The following is a 17,458-nucleotide window of genomic DNA, read 5'->3' as shown; positions in this document are numbered from 1 at the left end:
AAAAAAAAATGGGACAGCTCAATGGAAGCTGTTTGGCACTTCCCAGCAGAGGCTGCCTCAGCCACGTGCAGTATTAATCTTTCTGTACCTGGATTAGATTTTGTAGCTCTTCTTCCTCATGTACAGGCTGCTTTTGCTTCCACTGAAGCTGAAAAATTCCCCTGGGGAATTCTGGAGTGTTAGGGACACTTGGTAAATGAGGGAAAACAGAAGCTGCTCTTTTCTAAGATTCGAAGCCAAAGTGCCAGCAAGGAGCAACTGCCAATTACAGAAATCCAACTGCAACTGGCTTTAGCCAGAGAAAAAAACCTACAATTTCAAAGGCAGTTCTGTGCTGTCACAGGCCCCCACCTCCCCAAAATCATCCTATAATCAGCACTGTGGATTAGATCCCTTAGTATAAAACCAAAAAAATCCCATAAAACAGAAATCAAGATTCCTTTAAGTCACAAAACTACATTTTCAGAGGTGATTCCCTGTATGTGCAACATCTGCTCTTGTCAAGGTATGCATCTTTTCTGGGTTCAAAATGTGCAAATTCCTTAAATTATACATTTCTTCCAGTCAGATTCCCTTACTAGTGTCGAAACAAATTCACAGTATAAACTGTCAAGACTCTTCATGCTGTGAATGAATGTATTTATATATATATATATATATGTATATGTATATAAAAGATAAAGTGCAATTCATTCTGTTTTGCAGAGGCACCCGAGGGCCCTGCACTGCAGCGTGTGGTGGCAGCAGGTTTTGGGATGGGAGGAAATTCCCTCCTCAATTAACAATGTCATCATTTCATGGCAGATGGTCCTGCTTTCCCAGGGCCTGCACGGAGTTTGCTGTGCAGGGAACAAAAGGTCTCCCTTCAGCCCATCCAGCCTGTGACCCTTGAGGGTTTCCCTTCCTGAACAGCTCCAGAGAGCTGTGGGGCTCACCCAGCAAGGAGCACAAGGTGTGAATGTGGGAGTTCCCCTGGATCAGCAGTTGGAGTTCTGTTCTGGGAGGGAGCTCTGCCATGGCTGAGGCTCAGCCCTGGGTGGGAGCTCTGCCCTGGGTTGAGTGGGAGGTCTGCCCTGGGTGGGAGCTCAGCTCAGCCCTGGGTAGGTGGGAGCTCAGCCCTGGGTGAGGCTCAGCCCTGGGTGAGTGGGAGCTCAGCTCAGCCCTGGGTGGCAACTCTGCTCAGCTCTGGGTGGGTTGGGGCTCAGCTCAGTCCTAGGTGAGGCTCTGCCCTGGGTGAGCATCAGCCCTCCTGGCTGGAAGCTCAGCCATGGGTGAGGCTCAGCCCCAGGTGTGTGGGGGCTCAGCCCAGGTGTGTGGGGGCTCAGCCCCATGTAGGAGGGGGCTCAGCTCAGCCCTGGGTGAGGCTCAGCCCCGTGTGGAAGGGGGCTCAGCATGCCCCGGGTGTGTTGGGCCTCAGCCCCAGGTGTGTAGGGGCTCAGCCCAGCCCTGGGAGGGGGCTCAGCCCCAGGTGGGTTGGGGGTCAGCCCATGTGGGAGGGGGCTCAGCCCTGGGAGGGAGCTCAGCCCCAGGTGTGTGGGGGCTCAGCCCAGGTGTGTGGGGGCTCAGCCCTGGGAGAGGGCTCAGCTCAGCGGGCCCCAGCCCCACTCTGCTGCAGCAGCTCCTGCTCGTCGTCCTCGGAGCCCGAGGGGCCCTGCCGCACCTCCTCGTACCATTTGTTGGTCAGGGTCTTCATCTGGATGCGCCCGTCGTGCAGGTCCTGGGGCAAACAGAGCACTGTGTCTGTCACTGCTGCAGTGTCACTTGTCACCTGGGCACAGCAGGGCACACACTCCTCAGGACATCATCTGTCCTGCTCCCAGAGCGGGCACAGCCCTTCTGCTTCCCCACAGGAAATATTTACCAGGTGCTGCTCAGGCAGGGATTGTTGCTACAGGTATTTTTACCTGTATTCTGCAGACAGTCCTGCTCTGTGTGTTTCAACAATCCCACTGCTGTCTGCAGGGCCTGGCTTTGGCTCTGCTCCTCGTGTTCCCAGGGACACTGGAAGCCTGTGGCCTGCCCTGGTGATTCACATGCTTATTTTTCCAGCCTTTGGTTGCAATCTGGATGGCAGCCTGTGCTTTTGGCTACCAGCTACAAATCAGATGCTTACTTTGGTTTCTTGATTCCTTTCTGGTTTTGCAATAAATGGCTTTAGTTTTTGTAGGAAAGTGCTGAAAGGGTACTTTTGAAAAGTACAAAACAAGAGGAAAAACAGTACTTTTGAGCAGGCCAGGAAGATGGAATGTGCACTTACACAAAATTATGAACTGCACAGTCAAAAATGCTTCCATGGGAAATCTGAAAAACAGTGAATTCTGTGGCTAAGGGGTCTCAGATTTCTGAAGCATGGGAGTGAAAAAGGCAGAGTATTTACACCTCGGGGCCACTCAGTGTTAAGTTACTGTCAGGTGTTGTTTTGCATTTACAGCCTCAGAGCCCTGGTCTCTGGAAAGTGAAGGATGCAATGCTGGTTTCCAAGACAGAAACTGCTCTCTGCAGCAACACCACAGCTCCAGAAGCCACGGGACCACTGACAGCAAGGGGCAGGAACTGTGTGTGACAGCACTTTAAAAACTCTGCCCGAGTGGCAGCAGCTCTTTCCAGCAGCAGCAGGCAGGGACTCCTGATGCCCTTCATGGTTCTCTGCATGATTAAAGGCCACTTCAGCACATCCACACACCAAGTTTAACTGGGGTAGCTCTGAGATGCTCATTTAACCCAACTCACAGAGCAGCTGCTCATTACAGCTGCTCTCTCCATGCGTGAGCAACACACAGATGTCCCCCTGTCCCTACACGAGTCCTGTGGCTGCACCAGGAGCCCTGTGGGGTACTGAGGACAACGACCAACTCCACCAGTTTCTCTTTCTGCAAGAAAATAAGACAGACTTACCTCTTGTGTGAGTCTTCTGGTGAAGAAAGGATTCAAATACTCGACGTCGAGCCGCATGAAGCCCTTGAGGTTCTGGCGTTTTATGTACTGGGCCTCATATTCCTCCTCTGTGAGCTCTGACAAGTGCTCAGATTCTATAGTGTTTCCCTAGAAAAATCACAAATACAGGAACAACCTGAGAGAAGTGGGTTAACTAATCCCACCACCTTCAGCTCCTGCTCTGTGCTCTCCCCCATCACAACCAGCTGCCATGATGGAACAATATGGAAACAATCCCCATCCCAGCCTTGCTTAGGGCTGTATGAGCCTGTTCAGCTCTCCTTTAGCTTCCCTTTCCATGGTGACAGGGAAAAGACCTCAAATGTTCCATGTTTTGTGTTGTCACTATTGCTGAGAAGAGGTTTCTGCTGTGCAAGGTCTCTCCTGTGAGCTGGACAATGTTTTCATCCAGCAGCAGAAGTGCTGTCATTGTCCCATGAACACCAGCCCTGTCCTGCCCTCCTCCTGCACTTCCTTGTGTGAACAGTGCAAGGGGATTCTAGAGACTACAGTCAACCTCATGCAAAGAAAAAAATGTTCTTAAGATCCTCCAGAACAATACCCTGCATATACTCTTCAATGGTTTAGAGAAAAACAGGCAAAAAATGTCCTGTGATACTTTTTATTCTATTTGCACAAGAGATTCCAGAGTGGTTTTGGCTTTGTCAGATCTCTTGCTTTACCAGAAATTGCTTTAAAATAAAGTCCAGTCAGAGAGGGGGACCTATTGCTACCACCTTCTCATGACCTTTGAATTTTTCAAAATAATTTCCATCTGCCTTTCATGATTAATTTCCACCTCACACTGTACCAACGACTTTCTCTCTGTATATGACTCAACCCTTCATCATCTGCTTTATGCTTTTCCAGGGGTTACCTTAATTTATACAGCTCAACTTGTAATTGGATTAAATTAAGAGACTGTTTCTCCTCCCCTTGTCCAAACACGTTATTTTGTATAAACACTAACCAAACTCTGTCTTTGGGATACTTTAAAATGATATTGCTTATCTTTGCCTTACTACCTTGTTTTTTTTCTACTGCCTTCATACTACTTTTTAGTAAAAAAAAAAAAAAAAAATCATGTACTAGTCCTGAAAAATGTTTAAACTGAAAAAAAAATGTTTAAACTGAAAAAAAAGTTTAAACTGAAAAAAAAAGTTTAAACTGAAAAATTGAAAAAAAAATGTTTAAACTGAAAAAAAAAATGTTTAAACTGAAAAACTGAAAAAAAAAAGTTTAAACTGAAAAAAAAAACCATCAAACCCCAGTGATCCTGTGAATGAAACCCCCAGTGACTCTGTGAATGAAACCCCAGTGACCCTGTGAATGAAAACACAAACCATCTTCTCTGTCTTGCTGAGGTTGACGTCCTTCTTGTTCCTCTTGCGCGGCTTGGAGTCCTCGATGTCCACCAGCCTGATGAGGGGCATGGTGCCCCCTCCCAGCAGCAGGATGGTGAAGAGCACGATGATGATGGTGGTGGTGCCGATGAGCTGCCGCTTCTCGATGGGCTCCAGCCCCAGGTGGAGGCTGAGGGCGTAGGGGATGGCCCCACGTAATCCTTGGGGACAGAAAACAGCAAGGGACAGTCACCACCTGAGCGCCCACAGAGCTCAATGCAGCTCTGCATCTCCCAAAGGATTGTTACAACCCCATGGCGTTCCCATTAAACCACCCTAAAACAAGTCTGACAGACAAGCAGCCTCTCTGCTTTCAGAAAAAGCCTTTTGTGGGGCTCACCACAGCAAAGCCCCCCAGCACAAAGAGGAAACTGAACATTTCTTTGCACTTGCACTTCAGAACAGTGCAAATGTTCAGTTGAGTTTTGCTCAACCAGTGAAAAAAACAGTTCCTTCCAGAGTGGGTCACACAATCAAAGAGATAAAATGTTGGGGTTTTTTTCCAGTTCTCAGTATTTTAAGCTGTAACTTACCACTAAACCACATGATAAACATCATTTTGGGAGTGATTTTATGATCACGGAAAAAGTTGAGTAGGTAGGAAAGTGGAAAAATATTCACTGCTCTACCAAACAGAACCAGCACCTGAAAAACAGAAATAAAAGCAAAAGCCCCTTTGACTGTCACATCCACAAGGCCCCAGTTGCAGCTGGTTTTACAGGGGAGGGTGAATATGCTTTTTTTGCTCCCAGGCAGGTGTGCTGCTCCATGAACACAGAGAAACCCTCCAGCACAGGGCATTGTGGAATTTTACTCCTGAAACATTTTGTCTGCTTAACTGAAGCTAAATCAGCCCTGTCAGTGATGGAGACCAGGCTGCTTCACTTATAGTAAATAAATGGAACCCAGGAGGCATTCCAGGGAGACCAAGAACTACTTTGGGTAAAAGTGCTCCTCAGTTCAGCTCCTTTAATCATTCCCCTGGTGCAGCAGCCAGGAGACAATAAGGTATTTCTATTGTCTCCCTGTGGCCCAGTTGCTCAGAAAAGCCAAGAGCCAAACAAACAGCACATCAGCCTGTTTCTCAACACTTCCCTGGGCATGGCTATAAAACAAACCCCACGTAGAAAAAACACTTTGAGAGCAGGAAAGAAAGAAAAGGGGACTATTGATACAAAGGCAAACAATTAACAAACACAGTGAAAACTTTAACTCAGAAAAAGGCAAGGTTTTCTCAGAGCATTGTTTTTTAAGCTCCACTACAAACAGACCTGGATAAGGTAAATATCCTAGGATTAGTCAGCAGGATCCTTGAAGGGCTGTGCTGTTTTCCTTTGTGAATCACCCCGAAATTACACAATTTGCATGGTGCCTGGGAGGGCAATGCTACACAGGAAGAAGTGTCCCACCTTAGATACACATGAGATAGGGAAGCTGTGTGCAATCCCTGTGCTGATATCTCTGCCTGGGGAAGCTGCAGATAACAATCCTTCCCCTGAAACACACACTCAGTGGGCCAGTGCACATTTCTATATACAAATGGAAATGGATCCATGTGGCCCTCACTGCTCTCTGCAAAAGGGAACTCACTTTTCATGCTGATATTAAACCATTAGAATGCCAATAGATGGAGGCAAGCCCTGTGTGAAATGTAATTCACAGTCACTGCATCAAGGCATGCTGAAATGGGTTTAAAGATAAAGAATTAGGAGAGGAATCAAACAATTTTTAATAAAACCCCATAAATTTTAACAATTATTCTAAAATCTTTTAACTGTAAGGTGTTTCCCCCTTCCCCAACCAGAAATACATCTAAAAAGGTATGGAAGAAAGTAAATACCTACTATGCACCAGATGACAAAGGACATTTCAAACTTGTGAGGAAAACTAAAAATTGACAGGCCAAGAAATGCAAAAACACACGTTTCTGAAAAAGAGAAATCACACCTTAAATAAACAATCCTAGAAAAGCTTTTCTACTTCTGTTATTAATTTTCACATACAATAGGACATAAAATGGGAGTTCCTGACCAAACCCTGGAGAGCTGCTGGTGCTCACCAAGGAGTGGTTAAGTTCATTTGGCAGCAAAGGCACTCCCTGGCCATGCTGCATCCTCCTGCAAACAATTCAGAATTCACCCATGGCAGCTCCCAGAAATCAGGGGTGTTTGTGATGCAGGAACGTGTCATTTCTCCAAAGGTTTGGAAAAGGAACTGGAAAGGCTCTAGGCCTCTGAGCTGCTTGTACCACGACTTGCAAAAACCTCCAGATGTGAAGTTTTTGCAAGTAGCTTTTTATATAAAAAGCATTCATAAAAAATAGCACTCAACCCCCATTTTCTAGAACCAAAAACAGACCAGAGGAACACATGAGTCAGAGATTTCTATTTGCCACCAATCTCATGGCAAATCTCAGCAGGAGCCTGCAGGATGGGAGAGAGATTTACTGCATCTTTTATCCAGTGTGGCAGGAAAGGTGACTTCTGAGTCCCTTCCAGCCTCCACCCTCGGGAATTCTTCTCTTAAAGACAAGCACCACTGACACAAAAATGCCTGGATGCAAATTCACACCTCTGCTGCTCCCAACAGAGCCCCTGTTCCATGGAAATGAAATTCCAAACCATTAATAGTAGATTTAATAGCAGGCAGCACCTACCACACATGAAAGCAACAGTCCTGAGTGTCTGCTGCATCAGGATCTGTGTCACTGGGGACAGGTTGTGGTGAGTGTAGTGAGACATCACGATGCCAGAGAACAGGATGGCCATGATACCTGTGGGCAAGAACAGCAGCACACTCTGCAGGGATTTACTGCTGAGACTCACCTTCTCACAGGGCAAAACCTGCTCCTGCAGCAGTTTAAATGCTTTAACAGATCAAACAGTGTCAGAATTCACTTTGTTAACTCACCTGAGAGTGAGATCCCTTCTGCAAGGCCGTAGGGAAGATAAGCAAAGATAATCATCATCCCAAATTCCAGGGAGGGTGTCTTCCTTAAATCAATGTGCTTTAGAACGTACACACGGGAATGTTATGGAAAAAGTAAATTAAAAAAATTAAATCAAAGAAACATTTTGATGCATTCATTCCATTACAAGACAATGATTATGCTTAATGTACTTCTCTGCTGAATAGCCAATAAAATCTGTATATTGGCCTTCAACTCAAGTATGGAAAAAATTCATGTATGGAAAGTAATTTCTTATGTGAGGAATGTTTCTTATAGAAGCTACTGCTGGTAGAAGTCTGTCAGAAGACAAGAAAAGATTTCCTAGTGATGTGCCTCTACAATAACAAGAGGTAAATCAAATACTTCTGAGGCACAAGTAACAGTAAAGGGCAAATAAGCTGCTTTTCTCTTTGACTTAGTGTAATATAGATATGACTCAAAGAAGTGCTGAACATCTGCCTCCCTCTTTTGTTGTGATATATGGAATAATTTCACAGTTTGTTGAACGAGGCTGATGAACCAAAAAGGGGAATCAAGTCTGCATTTAATCAAACACTCTATGCCTGTTGTTCACAAACAAAGTGTTTACAAACAGAGTGTCCCAGCTGACCACAGTAACTGCTGCACAGAGGGTGAAGCCAGAACAAGTATAGAACAAACCCAAAAAGTAACAAAAGTGTTTGGGGCACAGCAAAAAGCCTTCCTGATCTCAGCAGAGCAGCTCCTGGGCTGTTCAGGAACCAGCTCATGGAGGAGGAAGAGGCAAAATGTAAGCCAGGGTAAATCCAAAGAGAAGAGTGGCTCATGCAGCTGCCTGCACACGATCCACAGGGACAAACGAGCTGGGCTGACTCAAAGGCCCCCGGGAAAAGCAGCTGCTTTTTTTTTTTTTTTTTTTTTTTCTTTTCTTCTTTTTAATTAACTGTTTTATGTATGTAAAAAAAAAAAAAGCCATATGCTTGTTAAAATGGATTGGAATTGAAATGGAATTAATATATTCAGAATTTACAAAACAATTACCATATCTTATAACACTCCAGTGCACAAAAGCTATTATACAACATTTCAGACCTTAATTATGTTCATAAAAATTTGATGCCACTTTTAATACACATCCATGCACGGGGACATAAAACCAAAATAATGCCTAATAAGAAATATCCTCTAGGAAATGCTGGAGAAGATGGGAAGAAAATACTACTAGAATGTTGCAGTTCACCAGTGTATCGGTATAAAAATTAAAAAAGGATATTAATGCAGAAATAAGACCAGTAAGTGTGCCAAGTGCTGCAGAGCCAAAGAACATCTTGAGAAAGTATCCCAGGGCCTGGAGAAAGGTTTGCCATCCACTTACATCTGACATATTTTCCCTTGTCAAACCTTCTGCTGTGCTAGATAGAATTAAAAGAGAAATAAAAAGAAATGGTTATACATTCTGAGCCTGGATCCAAAAATATCAAACATCTTTTGAGCATAACAACAAAAAAGAGACTCCCCTTTGTTTCTTTGTTGCTACCACTCTTAAAAGGCTTTTACTGTGATCTATATAACAAGAGAAATGTCAGAAGATGTTAAATCAAGCCTCAGTGTAATCCCCAAAGGGAAACCTAATTCTGCTAAAAATCCAGCATTGCTCCTCTGAAGAATCCCAGAATGGCGTAAATAGGCTATGCTGATGCCCAGCATCTCAAAACAATGCCCCAGCTTGGAAAAGGAAAAAGAAAACACACATTTTACAGTGGTCAAAACTCATGTGATCCTCTGAGAAGAACAAATGAACAGGAAGAACTCTCATCAAATATTTAGGTGTGGATGAGAGACAAGAAGGTCACTGAGGGAAAACAAAGCAGCTCTTAACAGGAAAGGGAAGGAACCTCTTTGAATTTCAGGGGTGTATTTCATGGAAATTCTGTGCAAAGAACACACAGATTCTAGCTCGTGTTTCTCTTGGCTGCTTTTAGCCCTCATCATCTTCCCTGAGAGCACCACAAGTGTAATAAAAGCAATTAATTAATTACAAAATTACTCTGACTTCACTACCAGCTTGGTACAGCTGTTCCTTCTCTACAGTCACATCTATTGGCTTCAGCAATAACATGAAGATACATCTGTCCACTTTTTACTTTCAGCCTCAAAGAACTATCAAATGAAGATGAAGAATTACTGTATATCTCACTGAAAACTGTGCAGTTACTGTTCCCATAAACACCTGTGGCTCCAAGGCACTTACTTGGTGAGGACAATGGAGACTGCATCGTTGAGAATGCTTTCCCCAAAAACCAACATGTTCAGCACAGGATCCACATTCAGGGCATTGAAAATGGCAATAGTGGCCACAGGGTCAACTGCAGATATTAAAGAGCCGAATGCAAAACTGGGAGAACACAAAAGAGGAAATGAGATCAAAGAAAAACACCTACCCAGCAGTAACAAAGCCCATTTGTGTTACAGTCTCTACACTGTGATTAGTTGTACTCTTTCCAGTACTAAGAACTTTGCCAAGTCCTTGAAAAAAATCTACATTATTGATCCTGAAAAATTTACTCTGTCCTTTAAGAGAGTATTTGGACAAGGAAGTTATAACCCTTATCACATGTATTAATAATACCAACTAATCAAAGTTTACAAATCTTAACGTTTGGTTAAAATACCCAGTGTCTGTCTAAAGAAATCACTGAGCACAGAACAGAACAGACTAGAATGCAATAGAGTGGAATATAATACAACACTATTTGGAAATAAGGGTGTAAAAAATAGGGTATAGAAGTGTTCCATCTAGTTCTTAGTTTCATACACAATGTTGAATCTCAGCAATGTAAACACTAACCAAAAGAGGTGGTCAATGTAGTGCATTTCCCACCTGCAGCTATGCCAAAAAAAAGCTGAATTTCATATACTGCACCATTTCCCCAAGGGCTTACCTGTCTGTCATGTTGAGTTTATAAATTACATCAGCCTGAAAGAATAGGTAGAACATAATCACAATCAAATGTGGTGTTCTGCTGTTCTTAAAAAACAAACTATTCATCAAATCCTGAGCTCATTGCTAAGAAAAATTCAGAGTAGTGATGTTAACCAGTTTAACACTGCCCTCCATGAGTAATCTACTCTGGTCACCCAAGAGCAGGGAACTGGAGCAGAGTCACCCACACACTCAAAGGAAGAGAAATCTGAGTGGCAAAGAGGAAAGTACAGAACGCTTGGCCTACCACAGTGAAGTCTGAGAGAAAAGATAAATATCTGGGTCTGTACGTAATCAACGGGAAACACCAAACCACAGAAGGAAAAAAAAAAAATGAATATTGCAGAGCATAAGATGGCTCTAGAGAACACAGGCCTTCCAACAGGAAGATTGTGGAAGCCATAAAAAAGTAAAACTGAAGGTTTAATTGCTCTTCCCAGGAAACATGCTGTGTCACAGAGTGGCTCAGGCTGGAAGGGACCCCTGGGGTGACCCACTCCTCCCTTCCTGCCCCACAGGGCCCCTGGAATGTCACCCCAGACCGTGGCCAGAGCTTTTGAGGATTTCCAGGGAAAGAGACTGCAGGGCCTCTCCAGCAGCAGCCATGGAAGGGGCTGTACAACTCTGCCTTTGTGAGAGCAGGGAGCTGCACTTTGTGACCCAGGAATTCACTTTCACTCTGTTTGGCTGCTCCTGAAAAATGGACTTTCAAACAACAAGCCAGATAAAATTTAAGTGCTTCAAAGCAATTGGTCTTACCCGGCCCAGGAAATAGATTCCTCCACCCACAATGAAAGCTGATATTGCAGTGCCAAATACTGAAAACAGGATGATGGAACCAATGTTCTGAAAGAAATTACCCTGGAACACAGGAATAAAATAAGTAAATTAGTAAAAATGGCCTGAGGAAAAACTCCTGTTTGGGTTTGCATTTAGTTAGATTCTAATCCACAACTGGGTTTCTGGTTATAAAGGCTCGGTTTGGTTCCAGGTACCCCAGGACAGACACCCAGACCATCTGCCCAGAGAGATGCAGCTCCCTTGAGGACAAAAGCCAATTTCTCTGATTCCCAGCACTGATTCCCAGCCTGGCACCACAACAAGAACCCAATGCTGAGGCACACAGCTGGATATCCAGCCCTTTGACACATTCCCCACCTGGCAGAAGGGTCAGTTAATCCCTCTGTTGGAGACAGGGCAGGTGAAAAAGGCTCATACCCCTCCCAGCTGCTAGTCCACTGTTTGTGATTTTGTGTGAAAAGGCCTCCAGTGCTGTACCAGCTCCCGGTATCACCAGGGCCACTGTTCCTGCCCCTCCTGCAGCACAGCTGGAGCAAAGGGCTGCACAAGGGAGCAACAAACCCCCCTGGGCAGGACCAGAGCTGTGAGAAACACCCACGGAAACACAGCTAAGGGTCACAGCCTCACACACACTTTCCTCTTCTTCACCTTTCCCACTTCTCATCTCACACCTTCCCACTTCTCCTCCTTCACAGCAGCCCCTGGACAGCTCTGGTGAGGTAAGAAACCTCTCCAGCAAGGAAAACCTGGTCTGTGCTGTACCCAGCACCTTGCCAGCACTCAGTTATCAGCAACAAGCCACACTCCCTGCGCTCTGGGGTGAAGAGGTTTAAATTTTGCACTCTCAATTCCCTAATGATTAATATAATGGAATTTAATGCAATTATCCTAAGCTTCATGAGGATAACTAAAAGGAGAATCTGTTCCAAACAAAACCTCAACATCCAGAATGAGTGTCTGGCAGGGACTGACCTTGTGCAGTGAATATCCAGATTCAAATATAATAGGTGGAAGCAAAAGCAGAAAAAACATATTTGGACGAAACATTTCTTCTTCCTGAAAAAAAAAAAAAAAAAAAAAAAAAAAAAAAAAAAAAAAAAAAAAATTAAATATAATTTCAGGGATGTCATCATTATTGAAATAACATCAAATCTTCCAAAAGAAAAGCTATTCAGAAATAGTGATGGAAAATGAAATATCTTTCTCCTTTCTTATCTAAAAATAGACAACTGAAGAACAGTAAACTATTCCAGGGCTGCTACTTCTATTGCTCTTTTTCAACCCAGTGACAGAAATCTAGGAGTCACCTATTTAAATTACTGTCTCCAAAAGAGCTGCATGGAAAACAGGTTATTTATGGTAAAGGAAAAATCTTCCTGTTTCCACAAAAACTATTCCCACTTTATCTGGGAGCCTGGAAATCTGTAAGGACTGCCAAGGAACAGGGACCTCTTGGCCACTGTTGGAACAGAACAGGTTAAATGGGCCCAAGCACCACCTGACAAGAGAATTCCATCACCTGCCCGGTGTCCCTGCAGGTGACCCCCACCTGAGGGGCCTGGGGCTGGATTCTTCTCTGCAAATGTCATTTCTGCCTGAGTTCAGTGGGACTATTTTCACAGTTCCTTTTCGCCATCACAGTGATATGAATGGAAGGCACCATGAGGTAAGATGCTATTTTTTTGTGTCCTCAGTCTTTGTCACTTATCTCATCCCCTGGCTGACACTGCTCATGCTGTACCCCCAGCCTGGCACCCTGGTTTTTCTGCTGGCAGAAAGCACAGAAAGCACAGTCTCTTTACCCACCTGTTTACTCCCTCCTGTCCCCCAGGACACTTTTTAGAGTTGTCACCTCTGCAAGCAGAGATTAACTTGTCTAAAGCCAGGGCAAACAGCTGATGGACTGTTCTGTCCTAACACCAGCTTTCAAACCAGAGGTGGCTCATCCTTTTAAAGTCTCATCCCTGCCTGTACCAGTGATAATCATCTTAAAGGATTTGGGGGGGCTTAGGAAACCAAACTCATCCTCTGCACTGAAATGCTCCAGCCCAGTGAGTGTGCAGGGACAGAGCTGTGAGCCCAGGGCTGTCAGCACAGCAACAAACCCCTCACCTCTGAGTCACTGCACACAGAAAAGCCCCTGAAACCAGAGCTGGACAAGGAAATGAGAACAATGGCAAGGGAGGAGTGCATTGTTTATTTCTCTCTGCATGGAGGCAAAGAGAAATAAACCATGAGGTTGTTATTATTCCCTCTGAGTGTCAGCTCTGCCAGCCAAGAGCTGCCAGCGAGTGCAAGGTCTTGGTGGTGAACCTGAATTAACACCCAGTAAGGCCTGATCACTGGAAATTGCATTACAAAGTTTTCGGGGCAGGGATGTGATCCAAGATTGCCTTTGTACAGGGATACTGCCTGCAGTTTGTATTTTGTTTTTTTATCTTAAAGAGATAAACAAAAAGGTATTTAGCAAATTTAGGACCATTTATAACCATGTGATAAAGTCCATAATTATTGATTAGAAATTTTCACATCTGAAATCACGACGGCCTGTGTTAAAACCTGAGTTTTATTACAGTGAAAGTAACTCAGGTAAGCAAATAATAATGTGATATCTGTGGCCTTTCACCTTGGCTGACAACATGAGCAAGCACAGCTCCCCAGGGCCTCCCAAAATGAGACCAAGAAAACTCCAGATTTATTTTTTTTCCAGAAAACCCCCATAATTCAACACCTGTGATCAGTATTTCCCGTGTTTAGAGAACAAGTGCTCAAATCAGAGCATGAAGCTTTCTTTCTGCTTCTTACAGACATGATCTTACTCAGATTATTTTATTCAATCAGTAAGAAACTAGTTTAAAATGCTGATGTTGTGGGCATTTAACTGATTTTCAATTATAAGGCAAACCCAGTTGACCAAAATCATAAATGAAAAAGCACCAACTCCTGGAGCCCCCACTGTTTCTAATGACTTCATATGTAAAAATGAAATATTACAACACAATTGTTGAGTTATGTAATTGTTCAAACAAGTACACACAGAACCAGTGTAGTTAGTTGACAAAAAAAAGAAGTATAATACATAGTTCAAAAGCTACATCAGATTGAAAATCTATGCATTTTAATGTATTTAAACTAAAGAAGAAAAACATCCTCCTTTAGGGCACTAACTGGAATATAAAACTGCAAGCCAGGATTAAAATTCACTAGTCAGAGCAAGAGGTTCAGCTGGCTGATAGAAATCCTGTTCAGAACTGGCAATTCAAATCACTGTGACTCCAGTCAGTTCACTGATATAATGAATTGTTTGGTGCTGTGAGACAAAATCACAGTTTAAATGCTGAAAGATTTTAAATTAAAGCAGGAATAGTGAAGAGTTCATTGCTTTGATAATGTGGATAAACAGTAGGAGGCAAAATCCTCACTTCACTTTAGACTTCAGCTCTTGGAGAAACTTCTGCCAGGGCTTGTCCTCTAAAACACCAAGTGTAACAAAGCCTTTTTCCTAAGATTTAGGGATTTTTCTACAATTAAAAATGAATTGTCACAACTATACCTTCCAGTTGGCCAGCTTTTGAGCCTCTATGATTTTTATAAAAGCTCCCATAAGGATACCTAGGAGAGAATGAGAAAACATTCTGAAACAGCCACAAAACACATCACTGTCTATCAGCTCTCCAAGCTTTAGAAGTGAAAACGAGGCAAAACACAGTGGAACAAGTCTTTCATTCCTAAACCATGAAAACAGTGAGTGGTTTTGGGTTTAATACCCAGTTTCCAACAGGTTACATAAGTGCAGAGTTTCCCTGCACAACAGATTGTCTCCTGGGACAGCCCAGCTCCAAACAGCCCCACTGAGAGTGTGATGCTCACTGGCTCAGAAAGATAACAGGCTTAACCACTCAGAAATGCTTCTCATCTAAGCTGCACCCAAATGAAAATTTCACCTTCCCTGCTGAAGAATCAGGAAGTTATATTTTGGGCATCTGTGCTTCATGTCACTTCGATATTGTTTGCAGTTAAAGCAGCTTAAATGGAATCATCACTCCTCTCCACAGAAGTGAATTTTGTTTGAATGAAATCACAGCACTTTCTGGCAAGGAAGAAGGCAACAAAGCCTGATCAGGGTGGAGACCCTGTCAGAACTATTTTCCAAATGAGTTACACACTGTTTAAGTCATGTAGAAATAATGTGAATATAGGAGAATTTTATCAAGGCTGCTGCAAACTCAGTGGTTAAAGGTTATTTTACTCTTTCCTCCCACACATATTCAAACACAAAGGACATAAAAGTGTAACAAGATTTCTCCCAGAAGTCATGAAAGTAAGTCATGAAGTGCTGTTAATTGTTTTCAAGTAGTTACAGGCAACTTGTCTTCAGCCAGATTTCAGCTCTGTGTCTCTGTTTTATTATCTACAGAATGGAAACTCCACAGTCAAACACTGGGACACAGAAGTCAAATACTCCAAGTGAAAGGTACAGAGTGTCTGAGGAGCTTTAAGCAAATGCTTTCCTGTAACTCGAGTCGAGTGTGCTTTCCTGGAACCCGTGAGAGCTCCTCCAGGCTGTGGCCAACAAAAGAGTCCCATACACAGAATCACATGGATCACTCCTGATGGATGTGACACACACAGGGCCATGAGGCCTCAGCCTCCTTTTGGACAAAGATTTGTCAAGGCATCAAGCCCAGAGGGGACAAATAACTGTCCCGTGAAGTGGTTTCTATGGAAAGGAAGCGGAAAACACAAATGAGGGAACATCAAAGCTCTGCTGTTCCTTGCAGGACAGAATGCAGATACATTTACAAACTACTCTTCCTTTATTAGTAAAGGAATGAATGCAGGTTTTGATCAGCTGTTTCTATTAAATCAGGCAGGTCAGATTTGTCAGGGGGCTAATCAGAAGGGTAAGTCTGTAACAGTTAATCTATATCTCTTTTTTTTTTTAATAGGCATCTCCTTATTGCAACTCACCTTTATTTTTCCTGACAACGTGTTAAAACTCACTAACAGATCAAAGAGAAAAAAACACTTCTGGAAACTATTTTTACCCACAAAATCCCAGCAACTTATAGGGATGAGGATCAAAACCCAGCCTCAGACACTGCACTCCCACCCCGTCCTCCAGAGAGACACACCCTCTAGAAACCATAAATCAGAAATTTCCCAGCAGCTGAGACAATGGGAGGAAAAACACTTGTGAAAATCATACCACTCTTCTCTGCTGCCACTTTTATTAGCCTTCAATAACTTCCTGAGAGCATTTGCTTAATTTACAAGTCAAAACAGGACACGCCTCACTTCTCACTTGACACTGGAGCTGTGCAGAGCATTTCCAGGGGCACGGGGACACTGAGCTGGCAGCCCCAGAGATCTCCCAGGTGCTGAGCCCTGTCACCAGGGCTGAGGGCACTCCCACCATGACTGAGCCTGTAAAACAACTGCACAAGGCTGGAGTGACACGGGGCATCTGTCCCTTGGGTGTGACACCCTGCTGGCCCACAGGAGCTGCATCTGCTGGCTCATGTCCCCTCACTGTGGGGACAGGCTGCTGTGCTGCACCCCAAAACCCCACTGAGCACCTTCCTGCCTCCTCTGAACAGGGCACTGCTCCTTCTGACCCACCCTGGGCAGCACAAACAGCCCTGGCAAGAAGCTTTCCTGTTTCTTGAACAGGATTTTGTTGGGGGCTCACAGGAACACACCAACACCAAATCCAACAGTTAAAACCCTTCTCCTGCAGCTGAGATGACATGGAACAGAAGGAGGAGAGTGTCTGTGCCTCTGCTGCTCTGCACAGCTCAGCAGGAGCAGGGACACAAAGTGGCCCAGCACCTCTGCCCTGCACTGCCCAGGATGCACAGCAAAGAAAACCCAAATATTGCTGCATTTCATGATGGGGATTGTGATTAAATTTAGATTAGCTGTTTAACAAAACCCAAATACTGCTGCATTTCATACTGGGGATTGTGATTAAATTTAGATTAGCTGCTTAACAGCCATGGGAACTAACCTGATCTGAGGCCAAATCAGCACTCTGTACTTGGGGTTTTGTGTCCAAAGGGAAAGGACATTGAAGGGACAGTCCTGTCCTTGTGGCACCTTTCAAGGAGATACAACCACAAGACATTCTCACCTGTCCAGGGCAATAATTCAAGGAGGGAGGGGAAGAGAATTGTGTCAACAGTGAAGAAAGCACTGGGTGGTTTCTGTGAGGATGAAAAGTGAGTCAGGATGAGCTGCTGCAGCAGCTCTGATCCCTCCAGCTGCAGAACCATAAAGGCACCAAGGTCTGATGAATGATCTGCTATAAAAGATGAGGAGGGTGTGAGCACACCCAGCCCTGGGACGGGATCCTCACCCACCTGTTTGTTTTATGGTTGAGCAGAAATACTGAAACTCACACGGGGC

At 44.1% G+C, this 17,458-nt stretch overlaps 1 protein-coding gene across 1 annotated transcript in view; it reads right to left on the bottom strand.

Moving 5' to 3' along the window:
• Window positions 1-1,585: 1,585 nt before the first annotated feature.
• Window positions 1,586-17,458, bottom strand: part of SLC9A8 (solute carrier family 9 member A8) — a gene marked incomplete at its 3' end in the record, with an annotated part of 18,184 nt that continues 2,311 nt past the window's right edge. Inside the window, exons 4-16 of the mRNA XM_083872984.1 lie at window positions 14,604-14,662; window positions 12,023-12,106; window positions 11,009-11,110; window positions 10,209-10,243; window positions 9,518-9,661; window positions 8,507-8,678; window positions 7,248-7,344; window positions 6,994-7,110; window positions 6,182-6,264; window positions 4,871-4,982; window positions 4,278-4,498; window positions 2,896-3,042; window positions 1,586-1,717 (exon numbers count right to left, since the gene is read on the bottom strand). Of these exons, the coding sequence (XP_083729110.1) occupies window positions 1,586-1,717; window positions 2,896-3,042; window positions 4,278-4,498; window positions 4,871-4,982; window positions 6,182-6,264; window positions 6,994-7,110; window positions 7,248-7,344; window positions 8,507-8,678; window positions 9,518-9,661; window positions 10,209-10,243; window positions 11,009-11,110; window positions 12,023-12,106; window positions 14,604-14,662 (1,505 nt within the window). The remainder of the gene's footprint in view (window positions 1,718-2,895; window positions 3,043-4,277; window positions 4,499-4,870; window positions 4,983-6,181; window positions 6,265-6,993; window positions 7,111-7,247; window positions 7,345-8,506; window positions 8,679-9,517; window positions 9,662-10,208; window positions 10,244-11,008; window positions 11,111-12,022; window positions 12,107-14,603; window positions 14,663-17,458) is intronic.

This window comes from Zosterops lateralis, assembly GCF_965231275.1.
Source record: "Zosterops lateralis genome assembly, chromosome: 16".
Taxonomy (NCBI): Eukaryota; Metazoa; Chordata; class Aves; order Passeriformes; family Zosteropidae; genus Zosterops; species Zosterops lateralis.
The sequence above is the reverse complement of the archived record's forward strand: the minus strand, read 5'-3'. Positions and strand labels throughout refer to the sequence as shown.